Raw genomic sequence first — 27,896 nt, 5'->3', positions numbered from 1 at the left:
CCAGCAATTGGACCACTGCTGCTTCTTTGTTGTCTTAGTTATTTTTCTCCTGTTGCTGAGACAAAATAAATGACCCCCAAAGTTAAAATGGGAAAGGTTTACCTAGCTCACAGTTTATAGAGGTTTCAGTCCATAATCCACTGGCTCCAAGGCAGAATAGCATGGCAGAGGGGAATTGTAGAGGAGAAACAGTTCATGGCAGGCAGAAAGTAGCAAAGCAACAAGAGATGACCACAGCTCTTTCTATCTCTATGTCTTATCCAGGCTACTTAGGTCGGGTAGCACTCTCACCCTTGATCCTAGCATTGTACCATGAATCAATCCCAGCATTGCACACTCTAGATCCAGCCCCCTGTAAAAAGCCCCACCTATAACTGCATGAGCTTTAAGGGGGACGTATAGACACAAACCACAATACTTGTCTTCTACCTAATCATTGTATCCAGAGCTGGGTCATTGTCATTGTCTCCCACTTCTTCAAGTAAGTCCCTTATTGCATTAATAATATCCCTTAGTTAATCTCCCAAGTGAGTGGATGGTGCAGGCTTAAATAAGTGAGACAACTGAAGCACTGTTAGGGCTCCTGAAGGGTGTACTCCTCTCACAGAATTCAAGATTCTCCGGGTTAAGACCAAGAAGTTCCCTGGGAGCCCTTATTTATTTGGTTTTCAAACAAAGTGGTGGTGGAGGGGGTGGGGATACTAAAGAAAATGCAGGAACCTGGACAGAACTTGGGAATCCCTCTAAGGACTTATGCTAATTTAGGAGAACTCTGTTATCTCCAGGAAGGCCTTCACAGCAGGAGTGCAATGCCTGCAGCTGCAGTCTCCTTTTAGTTAACTGGGGCTGGAGCTAAACGTCCTCAGCTGTGGCCTTATCTTGTCCTTTGAGGCGTCCCAACTTCACAAGCCAGTACAGACCTCAGCAAGGACCAGTGACTCAGAGAAGTTCACTTACGATGAGTCTGCTACCCACCTCCAGACAAGGGCCTAGGCCTTGGGCAAACTCACACATCAATGTGAACAGCCAATTGGTGAATGTTAAATCCTGCTCAGAGCTGCTCCATAGTGGTCTCCCTCAGTCCTCAAGTTCAACTTTAGACCTAATTTGGAAAAATGACTTTTTATTTTGGTGTTAGTGGTATATTTTTGAGCTTTAAATAATAGAATTATAGTTTTCATTGAACATTAATTTTAATGATATTTCCTTCCTTGATGCTTGAAGACTTAGGTGTAGCTGAGAAATATGGAGCAAGCGTGCAAAGTAAGGAGAACAGCTCTTTTAAATCAGGGTTAAAATTGCTGCTTTTGCTTGAAGTAGTTAATGTTAGTATTTAGTGGCAATACCCTGTTAGGTTTAATATACTCCTGAAATATTCTCTTCAGACCAGATGAAAACTCATCAGTGTGTGTTCTTTAAATGTTTCCCTGTGATTGGAACATGAGATATTTCCAGAATCTTCCAAGTGGTATGTCCATTTCATTTAACATACTTTAATTTTATCTTTTACTCTTGGTGGTTTTAGATACTTTGAAATGCTTAAATACTGATTGGACATTTTTCTTTTTTTTTTTTTTTTTCTTCTTTTAAACTGTCAGTAAAACACAGTTTTATTTCTTTGAAACCTAAAATCCCTTTAATCCCAGGAATGACACTTACTGCATCTGATGATTACCTTGATTTTTTTTCTTATATTCTAAAAAGAAGAGTTGAAAAACTATGCTTTGCAAATCTTTAGTGCAAGAATTTCTGATTTGGATGTTAGTATTTGACACATTTTTCCATGGAAAGTACAGAAAAGCACTGAGATGATCTCATCATAACCAGCCCCTTTGATATTATCACAGCATTGCTGTGAGCCGTGGTGGATCACGGCTGTCACAGAGAAGGCATAGAAATGTGGCAGTGTGAATGATTGAAGACCCCCTTGTCTAAGACTACAAAATAGTTTCCAGGACCAAAATGGACTGGCACTGAATCATAGCCTTTCAGCTGGGAAGGGGTGAAATGCTTCTGCCCTCTGAGAACTCTGCTTTGTTTTGGAGGCACTTCTCAGCTTGCAAGCTGCAAGACCAGAAAGGGTTGCATGGTTCAAGTGCACCAGGCTTCTTAATTGGGGCTGATTTCTGAACAGTGGCTTGCGTTTACCTATCAGGAGACTTTAGTGGTATTTTGCTGAAGGAAAGAAGGCTTTTTTGCTGGAAAGGATTTCTTTCTCTATCTAACTAAAACCAGAAAATTATCTGTGTAAGAACTGTAGAAAATATTCAGTGACCAAATCTTCTCGTTTTGTATTAATCCAGGATTTACACGGTAGTCCTAGGTGTTGACTGACTATGAGGAACTTTTTTGCAACTCATTGTGTTAAAACTTTAGCTCTGGGAAGAATATATTCTTCACTATATATTTAATGGATTCTTAACTTGCATTTCCATTAATAGCATGTTTACAAAGTAGGATTACTAAAGCAAGAAATTTTCTGCTTAATCAGACATGATTTAGTTTTGCAATGAAGTGGGTAAGGAAGAAAAATGTAACTATTCAAGAAGAGAATTTTCATGGTTCCCATTAACGAGGCAAGCTGATTGCCAGGTGTTGGTGTCAGGTTGCAGAAAGTTAGGGAGTGGGCAAAGGGGGTGTAATTGATCATAGTTAAGGTCTCCAAGTCATAGAAATGGAACAAAAATGCCCACTTGGAGAGGGTACTTGAACAAAAAGCATAGTTCATAAAACCCAACAGTCTAGCAATTTAAATCAAAGAATTCTGACAACTGTATGTGAAAAGAATTTGATATATTTATTTAAAATCATTTTAGAAGGCTTTGCAATAAGGTAATAACTATTATATATTTATGCGGTATTTTGAATAGAAGACTATTATTGAGTATGATCAAGAAATATTATTGGACATTTTGTTTGCCAAATTTAAATAAGTATTTTGTTAATATAATTATTTCTATTATTACAAAATAAAATTGGGAGACAAAATTTCTCCAAATGATGTTTAAGGTTTATACAGATATATTACATCATTAATTTCAGTCTTTTCTAAGGTTTCTGAAAGGAAATTCGTTCATTAATACAAATAAGGATGGGAGAGTATTTCTTTACCATTCTAAGGTATTTTGAGTAAAGAGATTTCTTTTTAAAAAATAATAAATAAAATGGAAAGATTTATTTGGAAGCCTCTGTCCGTGTTCCTTTGATTTCTAAATTTTTCTAATCTAAGAATGTCACCCTTTGTATCAGTCAGCAAGCACGACCACTTCAGAACGCACACCTAAATTTATTACTTGAGATGATCTTGAGCGGTCCGAGGCAGCACAGAGTACTGCTGATCGCTGGAACCCATTGTTTGGGGTCTAGCCTTTCTAATTTTGTTTTGCTTATTTTTAGTTTAGTTAAGATCCTTTTGTAGCTCTGTGGAAGTTTTCCGGTCAAGGTCCACAAGAGCACGTAACCACCAAAAGCTTTGAAAAATGCGCTGCCTTTTCTCAGTCCTCTCTTCACATTTATTTTTCCATTTCACATTCCATTCAAGTTGCTCTTCTGTAGATTTCCTCGGCGGTGAAGTCAGCACGTGAAAAATCCGCATTGGTTTGGGCATGTTTTATAAGCACAGTCCTGTACGTTTTCCAGAAGCACAGCTTCTGTGCCCTAGCTTAACTACTCCATACCACAGGACGTGTTTCCTTCATAGCTTAATCTTGAAGGTGGTAATAATGTTCGGTTTTTCACATTTTTACTGGACCAGAAAGTGAAGAGATTCACCATTTCAGCTGCTTGTTTTACATAGCTTCTTACCCAGTGGGTGGGGCGATAAACTGTTCTTATACTGTCACAAATCAAAGCGTGTGTTTTATTTATTTTATACTGAGGTGGTGGCTTTATCACTACAGGTCACTCTCAGCTTTGTTGTGCATAACTTTATAACTTTATTCCTGACACCTTAAGGCTATTTAATAAAACAAGTCTTGTTAAGATATGCACTTGTTCTTTGAGCTTCCAGAAACTTGATCAGGAACTTAAAAGATGCTGCAAGCAGCATATTTTACTCACTTTCCCCCTTTCAGATGGGAATTTTAAAAAACTTCAAAGTTTTCAAAAGAATTTTTTGCTGTCTGCTATTTTCAGACGTAAATGTTTTCTTGATATTTATTTCATGTACTGGTATTTATACCCCCTTTCCCACAGAACTTGAGACCCCCAGACTTTCATTCCTTATTTTTCTCTCTCTGTTTTGTACATAAAAACTTGCACACAGAGAATCTTTACTTGTGTCTACTTTAATACAATATATTGCTATACTTTGCCATTCTCCTATTACAATCTATTTCTGGTCGAGATTTTAAGAAATCACAATTGTATGTGTGCACACAGAACTGTATGATGTTTCAAGTCCTTTTTTTTAGCTTTCATATCTTATGAAACTTAGTGTCACAAAAAAAATTTTGGACAGAGACATGCTGGCAAAAGATGCTGTTTTTAGGAAGCACCTTGCTTTCAGAATAAATGAAAAAATCTCTGCATTACCTGCCCTCACATTTTCTTCTTCTGTTGCTTAAAAAATAGTTGTTAAGAAGTTTCTGTATCAAAACTGTCATTGCCACATTTTCTCTCTAACTTGCTACTTCCTTCTCCGAATCTGCCTCTTTCCTGAGAACAGAAATATCAGCGATAACTCCTCATAACGGTACTATCTGAAGTGCATAAGTCACAGAATGATTCAAGTTTTTTAAAGATGATCAATACATGCTATATGAATTTCTGTAAGAAAAAAGGAATCTTTTTTTCTATTTCAAAACTAAAATTCTTTCTGAAGTTTCTTCTTGAAAGACAATAACTCTTTTTAGTCTGTGGCATAATAAGAAAACTTACTGAAATGAACTCATTCTTTTCAAAAACCAAATGGATATTAAAGCCAAACCACATTCTATTCCACATAAAGTTTAATTTACTTGCTAGTTCAAATGAAAACTAGAGTGCTTGTCTATTAGAATATTTAAATAATACAGATATTCAACTTAGCATTTCCTAACACCTGAGATTGCTTTTAGATACCTATTGATTTACTAAGCAAAATGAAGTAAATTTCATACATGTAACTAACTTATTTACCGGCAATAGATATACAATGTGGAGTAAAATGGAAATACTTCTGACCCCTGTTGGTTGATAAATTTAATTCCTTTCAGTGTGTGCGAGTGTGTGAAAGAATGTCAGGTCCAGCATGTAGGAGATTATTCAAAGTTAACATTCAAAACTAATATGGCCACAGGAACAAGCCATTGGAATATTGGGTAGTGAGGGCCATAAATAAGATCAACAACAAAAATGAGAATTCTTAATTCTTTCACTGTGTTTCACGGAAAGAATGTGGAGGAGTGGATGTCCTGTCTTAAGCTGGAAGAACCTGGTCATTCACCAGAGGGAACACCTTGGTGGGAAAGGCCCGTCCCCCTCCACCCTAGGTGTGCTCTTCCGCCCTGCTTTTGACATCGCTTGCTTTCGTTGCAGCCCCAGGACCTCAGACTTTGCCACCGCCGCAGCCAACGAAAGGTAATGAAGCCTCCTTGAATTCGTTGTGCAAGGATGATCCTTCTTTACCACTGTCTGTCCTTGACTTTTTGTCCTTAGCTTTGGCTTGTTTTTTAAATGTTTCTAAATTGTTCTTCAGGTGTTTTTTCAGCTACTTTTACCAGAATATTTTGTGCCCATGTTTTTCTGAACCAAGGCTCTGAGACAAACACTGGTGCAAGCCATCCTAATCTTGATTGATACCTTCTTTATTGCCCTGCCTTGCGCTTGAGGAATTTGTCCTTGGCTTGTTTTAAGCTGATTATTTCCAGTGGAGTCTCCTGGTTTCTCTAGGGGATATTTGCACTTTTACTTTGGGAGTTGTTTTTCCTAACTTTTCAGAATTCTAACATTTGCAGGCTTTCTTGGAAAGCGCTGAGATCTTTCCAAATACAAATACCCTCATGTGCCATTAGGAAATCCATTCAAAGTGAGACACATACAGGTGCGTGTATGCACACGCGTGCACACACACACACACACACACACACACACACAGGATCTTTATAGCTTTTATTATTTCTTTTTCAAAAGAGCAAAATAAATGTATTGTGGTGCCATCTTAGCCAATTACCCAGATTTTCCTTTAATATGAGCTGGTTATTTTATTACACTCACATCTTCCAAATGAGAATCTTGCCTGGCTTTTTTTCCATCACTGTTTCCAAATTGAACTTACTGGCCACATTTTTGTGCACTTTGTCTAAAAGCACAGGAGTCCATTTAAATAGAAAAGGTGCTTCTTATAGAAATAAAAGCACCGTTTATATTTGCTCAACCTAATAATTAAAAATTAAGTGTATCGTGCATTTTTATTTCTTCTTCATGATTGCTGATGGAGTTTTAGCCCATGGAACACTGGGAAGTAAACCCCTAGTGCCCTTAGGTTGCACAGTTATTGACTGGGTGACCTTCGTCCCCTCTCTCCCTAACTGCTGATGTCTTTATTGTCAGGGTCACATTCCTAGATTTATTCATTAGTGCCCTTTGTGTTTATGTGCTCTGTTTGTATTTCTGGAGAAAGTTCTGAACTCTGTACGTATAGTTTATAACCTTCCTCACTTGTAAGTTTTTTCCCTTGAAGGAACTTCTGCATTCAAAGCTGTTCCCATGTATTATCGATTGGATTTTTAAAGCACAAAGTGAAAACCTTCTGTGAACATTAAACCAAATGAGGTTTATCACTGATAGCTTCTCTTCCAATACTCCCCTTCACCGTCCACCTGCAAAGGGTTATGTGACTGTCTCCTCTAAACTGTTTGAGGTTTTGCGGAGGAATAGGAAGGTCTGTTGGACAGTTTACAAATCTTGGACAAATAATTCAGTAACCTAACTGGGTTAGTGATAAAAACTTGCAGAACAGAAGGATGTGTCCACAATAAATCAGAGGGCTTAAGTAAGCTTCGAAGATATAGATACTATTTATTGTCAGTTTCCCGAGCCTTCCTTCCTGTATTAACTAGTAATTTTCTTTCTTCAGCTCCACCAAAGACCAAACGACCAGGTCATCGCCCCCGCCCTAAAACTACACGTAGCCCAGGAGTACCCAAGTCTGAACCTGGTAAATGTGGTGTGCAGGGTTCCAATTGATACAGAAAGTGGACCAGGGCAGCTTTTAATTCAGTAACTACTAGGAGCCGCTGGGCATTAGGAACCAATAACACTTGATTTTTATACTTGAACATATGTACTTACTACGCATATGCATATTACATACAGTATATCTCCTAAAGTGCTGTATTGTATTTGTAATTATTAAGTACACACTGCAGGAAGCCCCCCTACTAAGTGGGTTATTAAAATAAGGCATTTTAGATCTTACACTGGATATATATTCACGGAAGATGTGGTATGAGCAAATAAGCAGGAGAAATGGAGTAAATGGGAAGATTTGAAAGGGAAACCATATTCAGAGAAAGAGTACTGGACGAGGCGGAGCGTCCTGGCTTGAGCCACGATGTCCCTTTCTCCTGGTGCCACTTTCTGTTACACGCGGTGATCCTGGTTCTTTGCTTCTACAGCTCTGGAAGCAGCCACAGCACACCCGGAGCCCATGGTACCCAAACTCGGTAATTCTGCCCCCTTCCGGGGTTTTCACAGGTTGTCACTTTTGCTTTCTCCACCTGCACCCCAGGCATGACTGTATTTCTACCATCTCTAACAGTTCCATCCCATGCTTCCTTCCCATTTTCTGTCTGCGTCTGAAGAACCTGAAGATAGGAGGGTTCTACAAGAATCGCACGTGCTCATTTAGGGAGGCCTGTGGTCTCCAACATGACTTCCTGGTTCCCGACTGACCCTGTCTTTCTGTCACATGTGTGCTGGTGTTAAGAAAGCCATCAGCGCTTTCTCTGGGACTTCTGTGCTCATTCCAGACTGAAAAAATGATCATTTTTCCCCTAGTAACATGCTATAATTTCATTGCTTTGTTCATTCAGCTTGTGAGACTCTAAACAGCTGCATGAATAATGATTTTTTCAGTTTTTCTGTTTCTTTGAAAAATGCATTTGAACATGTTTAGATCCATAGGCAATTCTTGGCCTAGGGATTAACATAAAACTAGTTGTCTTTGAAACTTGAGGACATTAAAAGTCCCGAGATGTTTTTATTTTTTAGTACTGATGCTTATAATTATTTCATTGTAACTTCTCAGCATTTACATTAATTTGTCACTGCTTTGCTTTGAAAACTTCCAGAAATCAGTAGCCATGTAACATTTTTACACCTGTGTAACATCGAGTATTTATGTATTATTTTCCAGATTTTCTCCTAAGCAATTTTTAACTTTCTATAACACTGTTTTAATATTGAAGAGAACCTATCAAGAAGAATAGAACTAGTATAGTTTATGGTTTTTGAAATTATTTACATAGGAAAAAAATACCTATGACAGTTATCAGTACTTACTCAGAGACACATGTCAAGTGTTTTTTGAAAAGAAAACTTGAGCATTTTCCTGAAAGGAAAAATTAATGATGCATGTGTGTAGCTAAAATGAATACTTTTCCCACCCTTCCAAGACAAGATGAATTAATTTTTATATATCCATTGAATTTATACAGTGTCTTTATTTAACTTGTGTATCTTTAATTTTGACAGACACAGCCAGGACCATTCTGCTAATTTGTAATACCTTTTTCTTTAGCACCTAAGCCATCCAAGAGACCTAAAACTTCACACAGACCAGACGTACCCCACATGAAGCCTGGTAATCATTACTTTCAGTGCTTTGACCTAGTAGTAAGGAAACTGTATGTAAGTAACGATAGTATTCGCCTTTACAGGTCGCCTGTGGCATTAATCATAACACCTTTCTCCTTCAGATTCAAAACCACCAGTGCAATTACGTCCTAAGCCCCAAATCACTGCACACCCAGATACTCCACCAACAAAATCTGGTAAATGATTTCCAGTACTTTAGCTTCACAAAATGTTTCATTTACAAACGTTATTGGAATTGTTGCTTTAGATGTTCATATACTATATAAACATAAAAACCCAAGTACCATGATTTTGCCCATTGTTGCCTTAGCATAGTTGCACTAACTTTTTTACTGCTAAGTGAATAAATCAGTGCATGGGTGGAAAATTAGTAAATGTTATATCTGATCGTCTGGTAGTTTCCTTTTTTGTTTTGTTTTTCTTTTTCTTTCTTTCTTTCTGTTTTTTGAGCCAGAATTTCAGTCTCTATTCCAGACTGACCTTGAATTCTCAGCAATCCTCCTGCCTCAGCCTCCTCAATGCTGGAATTACAGGCATGTGCTACCACACACCTGTAATCCATTTTCTTAAAACATATTTACATACTATATTGTGAACTTGTAATGAGCAGAACATTTGACTTTTCTGTATACGGAAAAGTTTTGAAAGTGGTGTCGGTAATCTCTACCACATAGCACATACCGGAGGCTGATCCTCTGCTCTTCCTCAGTAGACCGGCTGCCCCTAAAATACACACTTGAATTTTAAATACTAATAATTAACTGACTGATTTTTCACTATGTAACAAGATATTTTTATAAAAATTCCAATATTTTATAGTTAAAGTTTTTTCTAAGTTTTCAATTACTCTAAAGTTCTACATTGCTAAGAGAGCATCTCTGATAAAAATAAGCCCACCAAGAAGTCAGTGTATATCAGTTTAGAAAGAGCCAGGTTCTGTGCGCTGTAAATTAAACATTGGTGAGTACCCAGAGTTACTGACTTGCTCTGTTTTCGTGTGTTTGAATTATGCAGCCCCTGATGTGGTTGCAGTTGAGACCAAGGCTCCACCCATAGCCATAGGTAACGTGCCTTCTTGGTCCGTAATTCTCTGAGCGTGTCCTTCTCATCTCTTTCATCATTATCTGTTTTCTTGTATGCACAATTGTCATTCAGCGTCTCTTCCACTTGTGTCCAGAAAGTTTTCACTGTTTTCAGCAGAGGCCGTTTTAACAGCAAGTTCAGCGTTCTTCCATCTGCTCAGCCTCTGACGCCTGAGTGTTGCTCTTCCCTCTGTCCCCTTCAGAGACATTCAGATTGCTTGACACTGTTAGAAAGCCTCCAGTGCTCTGTCCATCCATCCTTTGTAGACCAGGAAATTTTGTGTGTCTGCGGGCAGAATGCATAGATACTGGCGAAGCAAAGCCAAAGTTGGCTGGCGCTTGTCCTCTGGGTTTACAAGGAGCTTGTGGTACTGGCATGTCATCGTCTCTGTCTTGTGAGACTCCTTTCTTCCTGGGTTCCATGCTGTTCAAATGCAACTGCACCTTTCCGTTGATAAATTTATTTCCGTTGATAAATTTACTAAGTTTCAAACAAAATAGGGATTGTAGATTTCTGTTTGAAAGCAAATCAGTTATAAATATTGTTTCTATGGCGCTGTTCTGGGCTCCTCATCTCCTCTGCAGGAAGGCCATTAACTCTTTATATGGCTTAAACCAGCTTTGTGTTGTGGCATTTAATCAGGAAAAGTTGGTGTCTGTGGAAATGGTTAAAGGGTTTTGGAGGGTGAGAATTTTGGATGTTATATGTAGTATTCTAGTTTCAATGAAAAAGTAAATGGAGACACTAATACCAGAGTTGTAATCTTAGTAAATTTCATATCTATGCACAATCATTCAGAGTAGGTCAGAAGTATAGAAATCCTGTTTATCTGGACAAAAACTTGCATTATTACCTTGCAAACTTTTTTTCTTAATCACCTCCCTTCTTAACTCAAATAACGATCTCCTGACGATCCATTTGAGATGAATGAGGAAGTGCGGAGAAATGAGAAGGAGCGACGTTACAGTCCCTGTGATGGAAAGGCACCATTTACCTTTGCACTGCTGTCCCACAGCTCCAGTGAGCGCCCTGATTAACATTTTCTGACACTGCCCACAACCACTGCTGCTCTAAGCAGACCAGTAACCATGGTGAAACCCTTTCAGCTAGCATCAGACTTTATAATACTTCTTTTTCAGAGTAATCTGTGCACAGAAAAATACTTCTCATGAGCCTTATAGGTACACAGCATACAAATGGTGTGCCTACCTTATGAGATAATGGGTACTCCAGTGCGGCCAGTCAGTGGACATAGCAAACGTTATTTCCCCAGAGTTCAGACATGCTTTTCAACACTAGATACTGATAAAGACGTATTACTGATAGGAGTGTATGAGGTGTGATAAAAAATACATTGGATGTTCAAATTTTAAAAATTTATTACAGTGAAAGACACACTGCCATTAACATCCTTCAAAATACTTCTTGCTTTGAACACACTTATCCCATAGTTTTTGCCACTTTCTGAAGCAGTTCTGGAGGTCCTCTTTCGTGAGTATCATTAGTTGTGCTATCCTGGTTGGCTGGAGGCCCTGAATATATTCAAAATATTTATATTTCATGGTCATTTTGAATTTGGGGAAGAGCCAAAAGTTACATGGCACCAGATCCAATGAATAAAGTAGATGAGGACACACCATGAATGTTTTTACATAAATTGCCATAAGCATTTGATTAATGAGGGGTGTTCAAAAATATGGTAAATGTTTAAATTTTTAAAATTACAGTAAAAAACACATTGTTATTAATCCATTCAAAATACTGCCGTTCACATCAAACATTAGTGGTACTATGTGTTATTCTACCATTCTTGGTACTATGTCTTTTACTATGTTAAGTTTTTTTTAATTTAAGCACTCAACATATTTTTCAGTCACCCCTTGTAAAATGATATTGCCATTTTGGAAAACAGTGTGACAATTTCTTATGAAACTAAACATGCAGCTATCATATGACCTCGCAATTTGTACTCTTGGACATTTGTCCCAGAGAAATGAATATTTATGTTCATACAAGAGTCTGTACAGAAATGTTCCAGTCAGATGTACTCACGATGTCCTCAAACTGAAAATAGTCAAGGGGTCCTGTGGTAGATGAAAGATTAAACAAACTGTGGTCCAACCTTACCGTGTAATACTACTTAGCAGTAAGGTGGAACAGACAGTTGAGAAAAATAAAAAGAAACACTTTTTAAATGTGCTAGGCTTAAGAAGATTTGACTTTAAGATAATTATTTCTGTATTTCTTAGTCTTTGTTGTTTATTATATTGCTTTTGGTCAGTTCCCACCACAGACACTGAACCTGTACTTCCGAGAACTGGGGCTCCGGTGACGACACTAGGTAACATCTTCTATCTTTAAACACCTGTGTTTTCTGCCCACTGTGTGTTCTGACGCTGTCTTGGGGAATTTAAGGATGTTTTTCTTTACGTGATTCTTCTCCTCACTCAACTATATTCCTCATTTTAAATGCAATTATTAAAAGTACTTAAAGCCAGTACTTGGTTATAAATCTATATGCACCTGTACAGAGACTCTATCTCCCATGTTATTCAGCATTATTAAGGTTTTACAGGGTCCATGGGTCTACTCTAGTAGTCTTCTCTTTTTTTTTGTTTTGTTTTTTTCTGTTTTTCTTCTGGTACCAGGAATCGAACTCACGACCTTTCGCTTGCCAGGCAGGCGCTTTGCCGCTGAGCTAAATCCCCAGCCCCTACTCAAGTAGTTTTCAAAGTGTTAAAGCTGAATTTCAAACACAATTAGGAATGTCTGTTCCTTAAACATCAGTTATATGCCTGTGGGCATCTTACTGTCTGTTGTTATAGGATATGTGGGGCATTTTCATTATGTGCTAGTGATTTCAGGAAATGAAATGTGCTTATTCTAGTAATTATAATGGATTTATACCAAACCAAGCAATTTCTAAGTAGTCTTCCAAAAGCAGCTGATCCAGGGGCTGGGGATTTATCTCAGCGGCACAGCGCCCACCTGGCAAGTGCAAGGTCATGAGTTCGATTCCCGGTACCAGAAAGAAAAAAAAAGCAGCTGATCCTACATTGTCCTTTGATATGATCTTGACATGTTTGTCTCTCAATTTCTATGTGTCTGTGACCTTCCTGATTACTTGATAGCAGCAACTAGTAATAAAGTTTTCAGAACAATAAAACAATATTATGTGCTTGTCCTCAAAAGAACTGTGAATAGAACACAAAAATAAAAAGGTTTTACTTATAGACTACCAGAAGAAAATTTCAGTCCAAAGAGACAAATTTTTCTCAAGTGTCATGAAAGAGTAAGAAAATTTTAGAAAACCTGATATCACATGTAATGCTTTAGCTTCTGGGTTCCTATAACTATAATAATCAGTTTCCTTTCTTTAGCTCCAAAAATAACACAACGAACAAGAACTCGTCGTCCGCGGCCCAAACATAAAAGCACAGTAAGCCCAAAGGTACATCAGACTAAACCAGGTAAATAATACGCTCTTTCTAACCCTGTGGCACGCTGTGGGCATGGTACTGGAGTGGCAGTTTAACACGCCGCCTAATAACTTATATGACCCTTAAGGAACAGGGTCCACTGCAGTGGTAGCGAACCTTTTGGAGCTTTCGATGATACACAGGGCCCACTATTGCACAGATGACATAGGCTCCCCGCCACTGGCCCACGGCATGGAAAGCGGCTACTACTAGATGCATGTGACTTCCTCACGTTGTTTGCATGAGGATTTCCTCATTGCCTGAGTATTTAATTTGTTATTCGGACATTCAACCACATTTTGCTTTTTCGAAAAACTTATCTAGTTAGGTATCTAGTTAGCAAATTTAATTCAAGTGGTCCTGCATTTTTACTAAATACTACCTTAGCAGCAAATTACTTTTTTGAGGAAGAAAGCTATTTTTGGAGACTTCATAAATAGATGAGGCAGAAACATATATTTGCATATTGTTTTTCCAATATTTAGCATGTAGTGAACGCTGAGAGAAGCAAAACTCTCATGGGCGGACATGTGTCATGTGGACTCTGAGGTCTGAAGTGTTAGTAGATCTGTCACCAGGCTGAGCAGAAATTGTATAAACAGAGAAGAAGGTGCCATGTATATAGGTGACCCGAGGCCACAAGTGAGAGGTTCAACCGGATTGTGAGGAAGGTGATGTTTGCTCTCCCCGCCCGGGCAGGGACGCGACTCTTAGGAAGCCCAGGAGAAGGACCGGTGTACTTGGCTTCAGTGGTTGCGTCTGAGCCATTAGCATGCACTCCTGTTTTGCAGTGTCAGGTCCTCTCTGTCCTGATAACTGAGAAACGCACTAGCAAGTTTCACAGACTAAGTGGCTCCGTATGTACCTCTTCGTGTACCTTCTTTAGACAAAGATACTGATTGCTTTCCAAAGTGGACTCTCGACCAAAGAGAAAGGCATTGTTTCTTCTGGTTTCTCACCAGTGTGTCTGCTTAAATATATCAACAATTCCATTTATCGTGAATGAGGCCTTGTTTTCCAGTCTATAGTGTCATACATTATACTTTCATGTGCTTTGCTCATAATTGTTAAACATAATGTTATTAGACAGGTGCCTAAAGAGTTTTCTAAGCAGGATTGTCTGTTGTACTATCAGATTATATTTTTTAAAAGTAAAACATGTCTTTTGAGTAAATATCTATGAACTCTCACTTAAAAGTATTAAAGAGCTGAGAATGTAGCCCAGTGGTAGAGCACTTACCTAGCATACCTAAGGATGTGGGTGCAATCTCCAGTGCCAACGAAAAAAGAAAGAAGAAAAAGACTTGCAGATTTTGCTTTTTGACTATAGAAACAATGCTAGACAACTAAACATTTTCAAAAAACTTGATGGATTTTTCTCATGTGTTTAACATTTTCTTTTTAAAATTGTTTTCGGTCCTGTCTTGCACCAGATTTTGGACCAATTACTCCTGGACCATCCTTAGGTAATGATTCTCTCTGTCCTTCAGCAAGTGCTTGTTTTTAATTCATTGTCAAGCTTCCCTACAGTTCTCCGGAGCTGTCTGTGCTGTGCTCTCTTGAATTCCTGTTACACAATTCATCTTAAAATGTTTGAGGTTTTCTTTCTTTTTATAGAAATGTACGTGGACTGAATTCAAGGCAGCTATCTGTGCCATATCCCAGTCTGAAATTGTGTCATGTCAATCTGAGTCTCTGAAATGTACTGTTAGAGTCAAAATCCAAATATATGTTCCCCTATTTCTCAGTTAGACTGCAAATTCAGTGCCAATGATGCCACGTAATTTCTTTAAGCACCTTGCTTTCGTATTTCAAGTTCTGTGTAACCACTTTGGCTTTGCTGATGTTTCAGTGAATTGTATAGATTTATTCTAGTAAATTAGCAAGTGAAACTTTTGCCCAGGCCTTGTCATCTTAAATTATAGGTGAGTACTATAAAGTTGGTTTGAAATGTTCTCACATCATTAGAGTCTGTAACCAGTTTTGGGTTAGGAAAACTTTTAAGAAAAAAGTGACAGTCCCTGAAGTTTCTTAAGCATAAGTATATGTGTAATTTTAGGCTCTGGAGAACTGTCAGTTATCAGCATCAGTATACTAAAGGAGAACATTTTAAACTAAATGATGTTTTTTCAAATACTATCAGGTTTTAGAAAACTTACAGCCACACTATAATCATCCTCGTTACAGTTTACGGAGTCATAAGCATCATGTTAACCCTAAATTTTCTTCCTTCAGCTCCAACAAAAAGAACCCATCGTCCACATCCCAAACCTAAAACCACACCCCGTCCGGAAACACCTCAGACAGTGCTGGGTAAATATGTGGTGTCCACTTTAAAGAACCTGTGCAGTTTGTCTCAGCTGGGACCCTCAGTTTATGCACACGATACAGTAGGACACGCCCCGTATGTTTCCTGGGAGCAAAAGCTGCTTATTAGTGCAGGAACATGAGAAGTCTGAGTGCTTCACGCTGCCTTCTCGGGAAACTTCTCTCCCAGTGGCCGTGCCGTTTACTGTTCATTCTGTTAAAGTCCGTCTCTGTACTGAGCCAATTCAATCAGTTAAAATCAATGATTTTTATGAAGTCTTTCCTGATTCCCCCGAACTACATAAGCCCATATATCAAAAATGGGAGGTATTTTTTTTAAACCAAGTAGCTTACACTACAATAGTAAATAAAAGCTGTTCTTGCATAAACAGCCGGCATGTTCATGCGGATATAAAATAATTTCTTGAATGGCACAATGCCACATGCTAGGAGCAGGGTGAATATTTAAGGAGAAATACATCCAGGGCTATTGGGAGGCAGTCAGCACACAGTTTGGGTAACTGGACGGATGAGGGAAGTTTTCTCTCTCATCTGAGGGGGAAACTGAGGCAAGGGAAAGGCAGCCTGGTGGAGGTGACTCCCGGACAGAGTGTGACTTACTGCTGGGCTCCTGCTGATTGGGCCCATGGGAGGAATTACAGGGGCTGGGAGCCTAAATTTGGTCACTGGGCTTTAGTGATTTCTCCTTCTGGACAGGAACACGCTCTTTCTCTCCTGAGAACTGAGAATATCCAGCCTAAAGATGACACAGGCTGAGAGGTGGCTCCCGATCTTATGTTAGGAGGGCTGTATTCCCAAAGACCTTAGTCTCTTGATGAGGATGGCCTCCGCTTCCTTCCGGCAGCTAGTATGTGTGCTGACAATCTGAGGGTGACGCCCAGCAATTCCTTCCTTTTGGTATTCGTACCTTTTTATAGTTCATTGTCCATTCTTTCTGTTTCTATCCTACGCTAGCATGGCAGAGACGTTAGTGGGACGACCGCTTATCACCGTTTCCTCTTCTGCTAGTTAGAGGCAAATCAGAGGTTCAGCACGTACTTGGGGGTAGGGGAGATTGCACAAAGCTGTCAACACAAGGGGCAGGAATTATTGGTGCTCACCATACTCTGTCTACTAGACTATATTTATGTTCAAATATCTGGACTGTTTATTGCATCGGTCATTATTGATACTGCTTATAGCTGAGTTTGGGGTGTTGGCTTCTGCAAAAGTGCTAGTTGTCTTTGTCACGTATATTTCTAACAATGAAGCAGATTTTTATTATTAGAATGAAGAATTGCTCATGCTAGGTCAAATCAAGTAGTTAGCCAACAAGGAAATTTTAGACTGGGCCCCACGGAGCTGCTCTGCAGAGTCTGAAGGCTACGGCTGACTATCTTCGGAATAAACGCATACCTGGTGAGGGTGTGGCAATGTAGTCAAGAGGAAAAGTGCACGTGCTCCCTCTTGAGTTATGAATATTAAAAATGAACTTTGCAGCTCTAGAAACCTTATTTCACTGGTAAGATTCACTTTCTAATATTCCGCATACTCACAACGTCTCTTTGGTCTCTTATTACTTCTGATCAGTTCCCACCACAATCGCTGAACCAGTTATTGTTAGAACCGAGGCTCCAGGACCAACACTAGGTAATGACGTCTGTCCGCTGGCATCTGCGCTTCCTGCCCACGTCGTCAGCGTCGTACCTGTGCTTCTTTCATCTCCCAAGGCCTCTGTGTCATCCCCTTATTCTATCATACACTAAGTAACTTCGTTTTTAAGTGATCCGAGCATGAACTCCTTTTGTCATCTGCAATGTGATGTCTTTGAATTTGTGGTGTCTGCTCCCATGTAACATTTTCATCACCACATTTTGTGCTGCTGAGTTTCAAACACAATCAGTTGTGGGGGAGGGGCGTCTACACCACGCTAGGCTGAGTGATGGGCACAGGTATTACGGTGTAGCTGTCCATTTGCGGATCCAAATCGCTACCTGTATACCAGCTGCGTGGTTTTGTTTTACTATTTCAGATAATGACAAAGTTTTGTTTAAGGAAAAAGTAAAATAGAAAGTATTCCTGGGGTTACACACTCCAACAGTTCAGCAAGATTTGGAACTTTTCAAATTCAGGAAACCCTGTGATAATCACTTTGAAATATACTTGCTACACCAACTCATGTTCTGTTTGATTTTTGTTTTTCAGAAAATATAAATAATTTACAGGTCATTTACAAAATAGGACCAAATATTTCAAGGGCAAAAAATAATTTCCTGGGACTCAAGAAATTATAGGTATAGAAAGCCACAGTATCTGGAACCCAAAGCTCTGTTAACCTGACATTTCCTCCCTTCAGCTCCCAAGGTGCCTCAACACACGCCTCCACACCCCAAACCCAAAACCACCTGGAGAACCGGAACGCTTCAGACAGAACTGGGTAAATGTGTAGGCCCTGGCTAAGGCATCCCAGCAGCCCATCCCAGGGGGTCATGGAAAGTACAGCGCAAGTGAGGAGCATTGACCGGCTCCACACTGGATCAGAGAAGTAGGAGGAGGGCTAGGGGAGTTAGCGGTGCTCGTTTTCCTTATTCTCCGTGAATTAAATATTCTCTCCAAAATCTATTTAATTTTCTTCTCACTGCATTCTATTCACCCTTTCAATGCTGGGTATGTGTGGGAACCTGACACAACTAGAAAACGTGTCTATTTGTACCAATGGAAAGTTATTTCTTGGTAATTCTAGTCACGTTAGTCCTAGTAGGTATCTAGGCTGGGCTCTGGTGAATGCGTTCTGTGTGTGTCCAAAAGTAGGTATCTCAGGCTTTGTGAGCTACAAAGTTTCTGTTGCATACTCTTCTTTGGTTTATTTTTATTTTTTTCCAACTGTTTACAAACAGAAAAATAATTCTTAGAGGGAAATCATCCTGGGGTGGGTGTAATCTGAAAGCTCAAAGGGCGGGAAATGTATGTTTCATTCACCAGTGGAGGCTTCCAGGCTTCTAGGTGTTGATTAGAACATTTTATTGAAGTTGCTGTAACTAAATAGCCACAGGACCAAGAAAGAAGTCTGACTGTTGAAGTCAGGAGGTCGGAGTACAGCTGAGAATGCATACACAGTCAGGATTCCTCAGGGTGCTGGACAGAGAGATGTCTGCGGCACACAGCAGCTGCCCTTGTCATGTCCACTTAAGAGTCCCTTTCCAAAGATGAGTTTTCAGTAAGATGAGTTTGATCCATGAATTTAGTACCCTTGCTTCATTATAATGAAGTGCTTGATGCAGCTATTTAGAAAGAAGAGGGTTATCCAGCTCGTGGAACTGGAGGTTCTCAATCCAAATGGCAGAGTACAGCTTCTGTGGGGCGGGTGTTCCTTGCTGCATTACTTCATGGTGCAGACAGCAGCGGCAAGTACTTGTGCAGAGCAAGTGATCACGTCTCAGACTTGAGGCAGAGCGTGAGAGAGGAGCCAGGCTTGCTTCTTTTATAGCACTCCTCCCTCAAGGCCTCAGAGGGTGGCAGAAGAACCTCCAGGCATTTTACAAATTTCCTCACACCTCTGATAACCCAGAGACTTCTCGCTAGTCCCGCCTTCAAGGGGCCCATCTCTCCAGAGCGTCACCACGCACAGCACAACTGTAATCACAGTGGACCCTGATAGGACTTAAACCATAGCAGTCTACATTAGTGAGACTCCAGCCATCGAAGGAGAAAAAGTTTGCATGGGCCATTATGGATACAAAGTTAATGACAATCCCTTCTAAGAAACGATCATCTACAGGCAAAGATGCCGTGCTCCCTACGTTCACGTTAACCACATTTGTTCTGTGCTAGAATTCTGTTAGTAGAGAATGTTCTGAGTTTTTATGGATTTTAATGTCTTTCGGTTTGATTTGTCATTTTGGCCAGTTCCCACTGAAGGTTTTGAACAAGTCGCTCCTGTAAAAGAGGCTCCCAAAACAGCAATCGGTAATGCCACTCACCGGCCTTCGCCAAGCGCTCTCTATGCTTCTGTCAGACTTACCCTCTGGTGCCATTTAATTTCATCCTTCATTTCATGAGGGCTGAACATACGTACAACAAATTACCTCTTGTTTGTAAGAGACATGCGTCGACCCAGTTTGGGACACCATCTGCGCTGTAACTTTCTTAAAAGCCTTTCACATTACTTTACATTTTTGGTATAACCAGAGTTCATTGTTACAGTAAATTTCAAATATCTTTAAAAGTAACTGACTCTGATGTATGCAAAATAAGCTACTACAATGGGAAAGTTTCTCTGTACATCCTTTGTACATCTGCCTTTTTAATCTGGCTTTTCGTTAATGCCGGGGTGGTTAATATTGGGGCGGTGGATTTTAGTGAATTAAATAACTGATATTGATGGTCCTGCTTAGTAGATTTAAACAACAAGCCACAGCCTACTGTGCAACTGACTCTCTCCCTCCCCACCACAGTTTAGACGACTCTCCACCTTTTTACTTAGGTCAAGGGACTCCAGGAGGATAGGACTTATAGAGAATGCTAATCTTGACTTTCTGAATTAACAACTTTATTTGATAGGTTAATTTTGCCCCCAAAGTGTCTTCAAAAACAAAAGAAGATGTACTAACATATTAGGGGTAAAACTTTTGCACTAGTAAAGTACATTTCTTGAAACTCGAGAAAACTTGTTAAGGTTTGGAAAATTTGAAGATTTCTAAAACTCTGTAACCTGCAGAACCACAAGCTCCAAAATAACTAAAGATTATCTCTTCCTACTTCCAAAAATGTTCCAAAGGACACAAACATAAACTTCCAACCACTTAAGTCCAGGTGTACCTTAGAGGACACCATTAAATACACTGACTTTGGTTTAAGGTACCTGGGAGCCAGTCACTGGTAAAAAGTATAACATACCCCCAGTGATGGAATCCTCAGGGGCTACTGTGCGCTCATGTTTGGTAGGGAGTTTATGATTAGGAAGGACGTGCAGCTCTTTCTTCTAACTAGAGATGGTAGGAAAGATGCTTTACTTCTCAGCCAACAAGGTAGTAGAATCATTTTTAGTTACTTTCTGTTGCATAGATATTTCAAAACATTTTCTGCAACCATAAGATGACCAACCTACTAGATATCCAAACAAGTGCAAATTAGTTTTCCATGTGTTTCTTGAGAATAGTCAGAAACATATTTAAGTGCATAGGTAAAAATGCCCTAAAGTCTTTCATATTGGATTCATACTATCAAGCACTGTAATTAGAGGAATTGTTTCCCTCCAGTAGTGCTAAGACCAAATATGAGGATGATCTCATGAGGTGCAACACCTAACCATACTCCCTAAAATTTTAAAAATATGTATATTCTTTGAGGCAATATTTCACTGGCAAGATTCATTTTGAAGTGAATGTTATTGTTCCCTCCCTCTCTCTCCCTGTGCATGTGTGTGTGTGTGTGTGTGTGTGTGTGTGTGTAAAATAAACTCCAAAATTCTTTTATTTTGTTACTTCAAGATACAGACCCTGAACCACCTGTTACAGAGCTTGAGCCTGTTACTTTTAGAGCTGAGACGTCTGGGACGACATTAGGTAACAAGCCTGTGCTCCTTGCCAAGTGCTTTTGCTGCTCATGGTACTGTCCACTCAGTCCCTATCCCCACTGCATGTCTTTTCCACCTTCATGAGATGGTGTCCACCTCTTCTGCCACCATTCAGTTACTTCCATCACCTGAGAAGCTTGAAGTATCTTAAAAGCAAGTTTTCTGTTGTTTTTACAAGAGCTAGGAGCATGAGCCTAGTGCAAACATGAACTGGGCATGTAGCACGTTTGAGATCACTGCTGTCTTGGGTTCGTGTAACAGTATTGTGTTATAGCTGAGCTTAAAACAAATCAGGATCTATTTGTTATCTCAGCTGATCGGCAAGAACAGCTACTCTATGCTCACTCTCTGCACACTTAGGTTTCCATATCTTTTTAAAAAAATATTTATATAGTGCATTTGTTTCTTTGTTGATACTTTAAGTAATGATATGTTTTATTACTAATTTAATAATTAGGAAATTACCCAAATTTGAAATCTTAAATTATAAGTTTCTTTCTTAGCATGAACAAAATTTCACCTCTCCTTTCATTAAATACTTCCCATTTTTGCCAAGTGAGGAAGTTCTATAATTTCTCAAAATCACTACTAATCTTCGTAACTTGAATGAGCACCTAAACTGTATACATGAGCTCTCCCTCAAAAACAGGAGAAATGATTAAAAGAAGACACTGGAATAAAAAGAGTGAAAAAGGGAAACTGAAAGTATAATTTTCTAGAACTTTGGAAAACCTGAAAAGTTTTAGAAAAAGCTCTCCTCAGTATCCAGAAGCACAAGATCTGGCGTAAAACAAGGCTTTTCTTTCTTCAGCTACCAAAATACCAAAAAGAACCCGTCGTCCACGACCCAGACCTAAAACCACATGGAGACCTCAAGCACCTCAGACCAAGCCGGGTAAATCTGCAGTTACTTGGGGGAAGAGGGATTGCTTGGCAGCCTGCCCTAATGAGGACGCAGAGCTTGCACTCAAGGGCAGTGATAGTTCTTGTTCTCCCCGAATGTGAGGACATGCGCATTACCTGCTCCGCCTGGCTTTTAAGGAGAACGTGACTATGTGAGACCCAGCTGGTGGCAGAAAACTATTTTCTTACTCTATGGCACTCTTCTTTGAAACTATATATTTAGTACATTTCTTATTACCAAATTACACTCAACTCCTAAGTTGAGAGTTCTTTAGTACAGTCAGTCTGTGTATATCAGGTGAACAAATTGTCACGTTCCTGCACATTCCCAGGCCGTTTTGACAACTATGGGCAATATGCCAGCTGTAGGATTATTTTACTTCTACAACAGTGGAATTGGAAATGTGCTTGATACGAGCATAAAAGTAATGGTCTAATGCGAAGGCAGAGGTCAGGGCTGCCTGGATTTTGGCCTTGGACCTTCTGCAGTGTTAGGTCAATGAGGGGGCGAGCCAGCCCAGGAGGACTGCGCTGCGGGGTCAGCGTGCGGGGCCTAACAGTGGCATATTTGGAAGTAGCCGCCAAGCCAGTTGAAAGAGGGGTTTTACGATTTTATTCAAGAACTCGGAGATGATACAAAGACAGCTGCTTTCGCTGGGATTAGGGCAGACAGATGCTCTTCTGGCTGTTATAGACTGGGGACCGCCTTTGTCCTACTCTCAAGTCTCAGACTCTTCCCATGGATGAGTTCTCGGCAAGAACAGCACAGGTCACTTTGATGAGTAGTTTTTATATCCGTCAAGTGAATAAACGGTCTATTGTATTTATGTTTACTTAAGCATAATCCTGGTGTGATCATCTTCCATGCAAGAGCAGGGCAATTATGCTTTCAAAAATAATCTATTTTAAGTACATACTAAGTGAATGAATTAAAATACTTGCTGGTGCTGGGCTTTCCATATCAGTTAGGATGTATTAGTTTGAAGCTTAGGAAAATTTTACATTTACTTAAGATAGTCGAGGTCATTCAAAGCTAAGCCTAAAACCAACCATGCCTAAGGTTTGACCAAATCTGCAAAGACCAAATACATATTCACTCCCTTAGTTGAGGAGTTAATTTGCTTTTCTTTTTTTCTTAGAAGAATTGATATACCAGCAATATGTGTTTGGATGTGAATGTTCTGACTTATTATACCTTTTAAAATTTCTTTGGTTTGCTGTGTTTCTTTTTGTCAGTTCCTGCAACAGCTATTGAACCTGTCACTCTTCATCCAGAGGCTGCAGGAACAACATTAGGTAATGGTGATGTGCTATTTTCCGCAGCCTCGCCTTCTCCTTGTGAACCCTTTGGCTTCATCTCGCTTTGTGCGGCAACAGTGTCATTCTTTGTGGCCGTTCATTATATTCTAAAAGTATGAAGGCTAACGTTGTGTCACTTTTGAGGGAACCGGTCATGCATAATCTGCTTTAGATCATTTGTTTTCCATGTAACCCACTTATAAACCCTTCGTGTCATCCTGAGTTTTGTTCAAGCAGTGTCTGTCTTAAAGGTGTGTTTCAAATGTGCCACAGGTCTCTCTGGATCATCTGAACAGATAAAGTCACTAAGAACTTTTATAAAACCAGGGAGCTCCACTGTGAATCTACATTTCACCTTTTTCTCCCTAATGATATGTTGTTGTGTCATTTCTATTTTGGGAATAATATGTTCTTACTTTAATAGTTACGTAGAAAATAGGTCAAAGACTAAATTATAAATCACAGGTTGAGTGTCCTTCAGTATCCAGTCAAATTTAGCAATGACTCCTGGACATTTTGGGGCCATTCAAGCTGCCCTATGAGACTTTTATTGTAATTACTAACCTTTATTTCTTAAATTAAAAAATGATTTTTGTCCTCAAAGACTTTCCTATGATAAAAGAAGATACACAATATGTCTTCATAATGAAGATACATAATGTATCTTCATACATAATATATGACCAAAAATATAAAACTGGAAGAGGGAATAACTAATAAGATGCAAAGTCTACAGTCATAGTTTCACTTCCCATAATTTCCTGAATCGTAGGTAATGTAAGTATGTATAACACAAAAATTTCTTCCTTCAGCTCCCAAACCATCACAGTGGACACATCAGCCACATCCCAGACCAAAACCTATACCAAGTCTTGAAGCACCTGAGCCTACACCAGGTAAACCTTGTGGTCTTAGTGTGAAGAGTCAAAGCAGTCTAAGCTGACAGCACCTCAAGAGTAATCCCAGTGGCCGGGAGTAAGCGGTTCATCCCTGTAGAGTGAAGATGCAATCCGTGCACAGCAGCAATTCCCGCAGAGTAGGTGCTCAGAGGAACACAGCTCGGGGAGACTTGTGGGGCAGCTAAACGCCTCATGTTTCCTAGTTACAATCCTCTCTGTATCTCCTGAAAATAAAACTTCCTTAGAAAAATTAAATATACTTAGTTAAAATGTAAAAAGATGAAATGTCTTCAGTATCCTCTGACCGCTAACAGTTTTGTGTTGTGTTTCAGATGTAGGAGGCATGTTTTGGTTCTCAAACTGCAAGACAGAAAGCTTTTCTTTATAAATAATGTAGAAAATGGCATTAGGTAGCGTCTGTGTAAACACAAGGTTGATGTTTAGATGTCACCAGCAAATTGTGCTACATGTAAACATTTGGAACAGGAAAATAAAAGAGTGGAGTTTTGAAATCACTGTAGGACGTGGATGAGTAGAAAGGTGCAAGGAATAAAATCAGAGAAATAGGTAGAGATAAAGCAGGGGAGCCGGACTGGAATACTGGTCTAGTGGAAGTCTTGCTTCAAGGCGGTGTTCAAAACCTTTCTGTGTGTCAGTGGGTCCATGGACATCCGGAGTGGAGATTCTTAGGTACCTGATGAAACAGATGAGATTTGAACTGATAAACCAGCGAGTTCTACCCCCAGTGAAATCACACTCTTTCTTGTCTTACAATAGAGGGCTAGCTTTCTCAATCCATTATGCTGAGATGCTAGTCTCTTTCCAGAGATAAGTTCTTGGCAGTACCCACAGTCCACTTTGGATTATTAGTTAGATAACCAAAGAAGGAACAATAAGGACTTAGGTACCTGACAGATATGGCCAAATTTTAGGAAATAAAGTGCCTACTGTTTATTTTAGTAGTTTTAAAAAATTGTTCTAAGGTTTTAGAAACTGTGTTACACCCGAAAGCTTCATTTTTGAGAGATTTTGTGTTTTATTTATTTAAAATAATCATTTGGTTTACTTTAATACTTTTCGTCAGTTCCTACTGCAGGGCTTGAACCTGTGACACTCAGGCCTGAGACTTGGGTCACAACACAAGGTAATAACACGTTGAGAGCCTCACCAAAGGCTCTTCTTTCTCCTTCTCAGACACGCTGCATCCTCCTCACAGCGCAGGCCCTTCCACATTGCTAGACTAAGATATTGTCCTCTGTGGTAGTTCCATTGCTTGCGTCCTTCTAAAAGCACTGGAAGCTCTGACACTTACAATGCATTACTTGTCTTTAAGAGACTTCTACATGAACTCAGCTCATGTCATCTATCGGGCATGTAACCATCTGAAATTATTTTGTCATCTTGTGTGGTTTGTAACCAATATTTTTTTTAAAGGTGACTTAGAAAGGAATTGTCTTGACCTTAACAATTATTATGGTACAAGGAAATTTCCTTCTGGGTCTAAAGTTCTACTTTTTAATTATTATTCATTCATACATTTTTATTATCTATGTGGTATTTGTTCTGAAATCTTAGTTTTATGGTATTTTAGTAAACTATCAAAGAACTTGTAACCAACCATCACTACCACTGTGATGCTTTAGCAGTGGTTCTCAGTCTTTTCATTCTGTAAGAGTTCTATGTTCTACCTTTACTTCTTGAATTAACAATTCCATTTTATATATGACTCTTATGCCCAGTGGACTCTCAATTATAAAAAAACACATGCTATGGTAATGACAAAAGTTGCATTAAAAAGTTAGAAAAGGGGGCTGGGGATTTAGCTCAGCGGCAAAGTGCCTGCCTGGCAAGAGCAAGGTCGTGAGTTCGGTTCCCAGTACCGGAGAGAAACCAAAACCAAAAAAAAAAAAAAAAAAGTTAGAAAAATATCCTAAAATATGAGAAGCACCCAATAAGTTTAGGAACATGGAGCCATGATCCTTCTATCCTGTAACTTTTGCACTACTAACTGTAATAATTCAGCAGTAACTGGAAGTTTTCTTTTCTCAGCTCCTAAGACATCCAAACGGACCCGTCGTCCACGTCCACGTCCACGTCCACGTCCACGTCTCAAACCTAAAGCCACACCAAGTCCCAAGGCTTCTCAAATCGTACTGAGTACATGTGAGTTTCTGCCAGGAGTGCCTCCCAGGGCCTGCCAGCCACTCTTGGGAGGCCATGGTTAACGCCACTGGTGGGAGTGGCCCCCTGTGGGTGAAGGCAGAGAAACCTGCTGCTGCTGCCACTGTTGAGTTTGCAAGGGAATGTACAGCTGGAGACCAGGGTGGCGCTGAGTTATTTGTGTGTAGTGCGTAAGAATCTTCTCTGTTCTTATGAGTCTTTTTTCTTGCTACCACTTATTTCATTCCTTTCTTCTCTTAAAGATAAAATGTGAGTGTCTTAAGGGCAATCAAGGTTTATCTAAAGAAATAAACATTAATTACCTTCCATCTTCCTAAGTCAAAGCAACAGCTGTGAGGATAACACAGTAGCAGGGACTTGTTTCTACCTCTCAAACTGTGATACAGTCACGGTTAAGACCCGCCCCCATCTGAAACACACACAGATTGAAACAATAGAAAAAAGGTGCTTTGTATATGCAAATCAAACTTGATTTTTTGGGTGCTGTTAACATCTATGACTTTAGAGAAAGAAAAGTTTATGAAAAACAGGAATAAAGACATGGCAAAAATGGGCCTTCAAATCTTGGTGTTGAGAAGAGACAAAAGGGAAATATAGAGCCCAACCACGGGGCACAGGCTTTCTGAAACAAGCTGAGGCCCATTTCTAGGAGGTGATGATAGCTATGTTTGAGAAGCTCCATAGGAGCAATTAAATGAAGTCCTCAAAGGTGTGTTTAGGGAATTCGGACCTGACCCCAAAGCCTTCAGTGATCTTTCCCATCCGCTAGACTGCTGTGTTGTGATTAGCATGAAAAGCTGCTCTCCTGGGTGCCACACACCAGGCGGGCGCCCTTATCTTGGCTGAGCACCTTTGCCTCAGATGAGATCACAGCTTGTTTCCAAATATGAATTCTCAGTAAGACGAGTGTGATTCACTTTGCCTTACTTTTTGTTACCTCTGCTCTCACACATAAAGGCTACTTAGGGTATCCAGGATTATTTAGACATATTGTCAGAGCTTCCACCAAGAAGCCAATCATTGCAGAGCAGTTAGATAAGTAAAAGGGGTCATCAAAATGTGTGGTGAATATTTAAATTTTAAAAAATTTGTTACCGTAAAGAACACATTCCGATTAAGCCCCCTCAGAATCCTCCGCCTCACTTTGTACACACTCATCTCACCATGCTTGCCGTTTTCTGAAGCAGTTCTGGAAGTTGTCTTTTGTGAGGGGCTTTACAGGGTGTGGGAAGAAAACACGGTGAAAGTTGTTGCCGTGTGCCGCCCAGTGCAAGGGTGCGCTCTTAACAAACTCAGTGTGTCCTTTTCCACCCAGTCACCGCATCTGACACACAGAGTTCTCCAGCCTGAGAGCCAAAGTGATCAGGGAAG

The 27,896-nt window shown here is 39.7% G+C and overlaps 1 protein-coding gene across 28 annotated transcripts in view; it reads left to right on the top strand.

Annotated features, from left to right (window-relative positions):
- Abi3bp (ABI family, member 3 (NESH) binding protein) overlaps positions 1–27,896 on the top strand; it is a 219,568-nt gene that overhangs the window by 123,810 nt on the left and 67,862 nt on the right. For 12 of the 28 annotated variants that reach the window (XM_005386307.2, XM_013515137.1, XM_013515138.1 and 9 more), the window contains 19 exons: positions 5,518–5,559; positions 7,058–7,138; positions 7,599–7,646; positions 8,723–8,785; positions 8,901–8,975; positions 9,814–9,861; positions 12,164–12,223; positions 13,263–13,352; positions 14,795–14,827; positions 15,597–15,674; positions 17,259–17,318; positions 18,025–18,105; positions 19,575–19,634; positions 21,158–21,232; positions 22,055–22,138; positions 23,383–23,442; positions 24,258–24,341; positions 25,429–25,488; positions 26,394–26,507. The exons of 5 other annotated variants lie outside the window; for them this stretch is intronic. In XM_005386307.2, the coding sequence (XP_005386364.2) occupies positions 5,518–5,559; positions 7,058–7,138; positions 7,599–7,646; positions 8,723–8,785; positions 8,901–8,975; positions 9,814–9,861; positions 12,164–12,223; positions 13,263–13,352; positions 14,795–14,827; positions 15,597–15,674; positions 17,259–17,318; positions 18,025–18,105; positions 19,575–19,634; positions 21,158–21,232; positions 22,055–22,138; positions 23,383–23,442; positions 24,258–24,341; positions 25,429–25,488; positions 26,394–26,507 (1,296 nt within the window). The remainder of the gene's footprint in view (positions 1–5,517; positions 5,560–7,057; positions 7,139–7,598; positions 7,647–8,722; positions 8,786–8,900; positions 8,976–9,813; positions 9,862–12,163; positions 12,224–13,262; positions 13,353–14,794; positions 14,828–15,596; positions 15,675–17,258; positions 17,319–18,024; positions 18,106–19,574; positions 19,635–21,157; positions 21,233–22,054; positions 22,139–23,382; positions 23,443–24,257; positions 24,342–25,428; positions 25,489–26,393; positions 26,508–27,896) is intronic. 11 more of the 28 variants (XM_013515151.1, XM_013515149.1, XM_013515148.1 and 8 more) reach the window with 8 other exon arrangements.

The sequence above is a fragment of the Chinchilla lanigera genome, unplaced genomic scaffold, assembly GCF_000276665.1.
Source record: "Chinchilla lanigera isolate Chin_1 unplaced genomic scaffold, ChiLan1.0 scaffold00026, whole genome shotgun sequence".
Lineage (NCBI taxonomy): Eukaryota > Metazoa > Chordata > Mammalia > Rodentia > Chinchillidae > Chinchilla > Chinchilla lanigera.
Note: the sequence above shows the minus strand (reverse complement) of the source record. Positions and strands in the feature narration are given on the sequence as shown.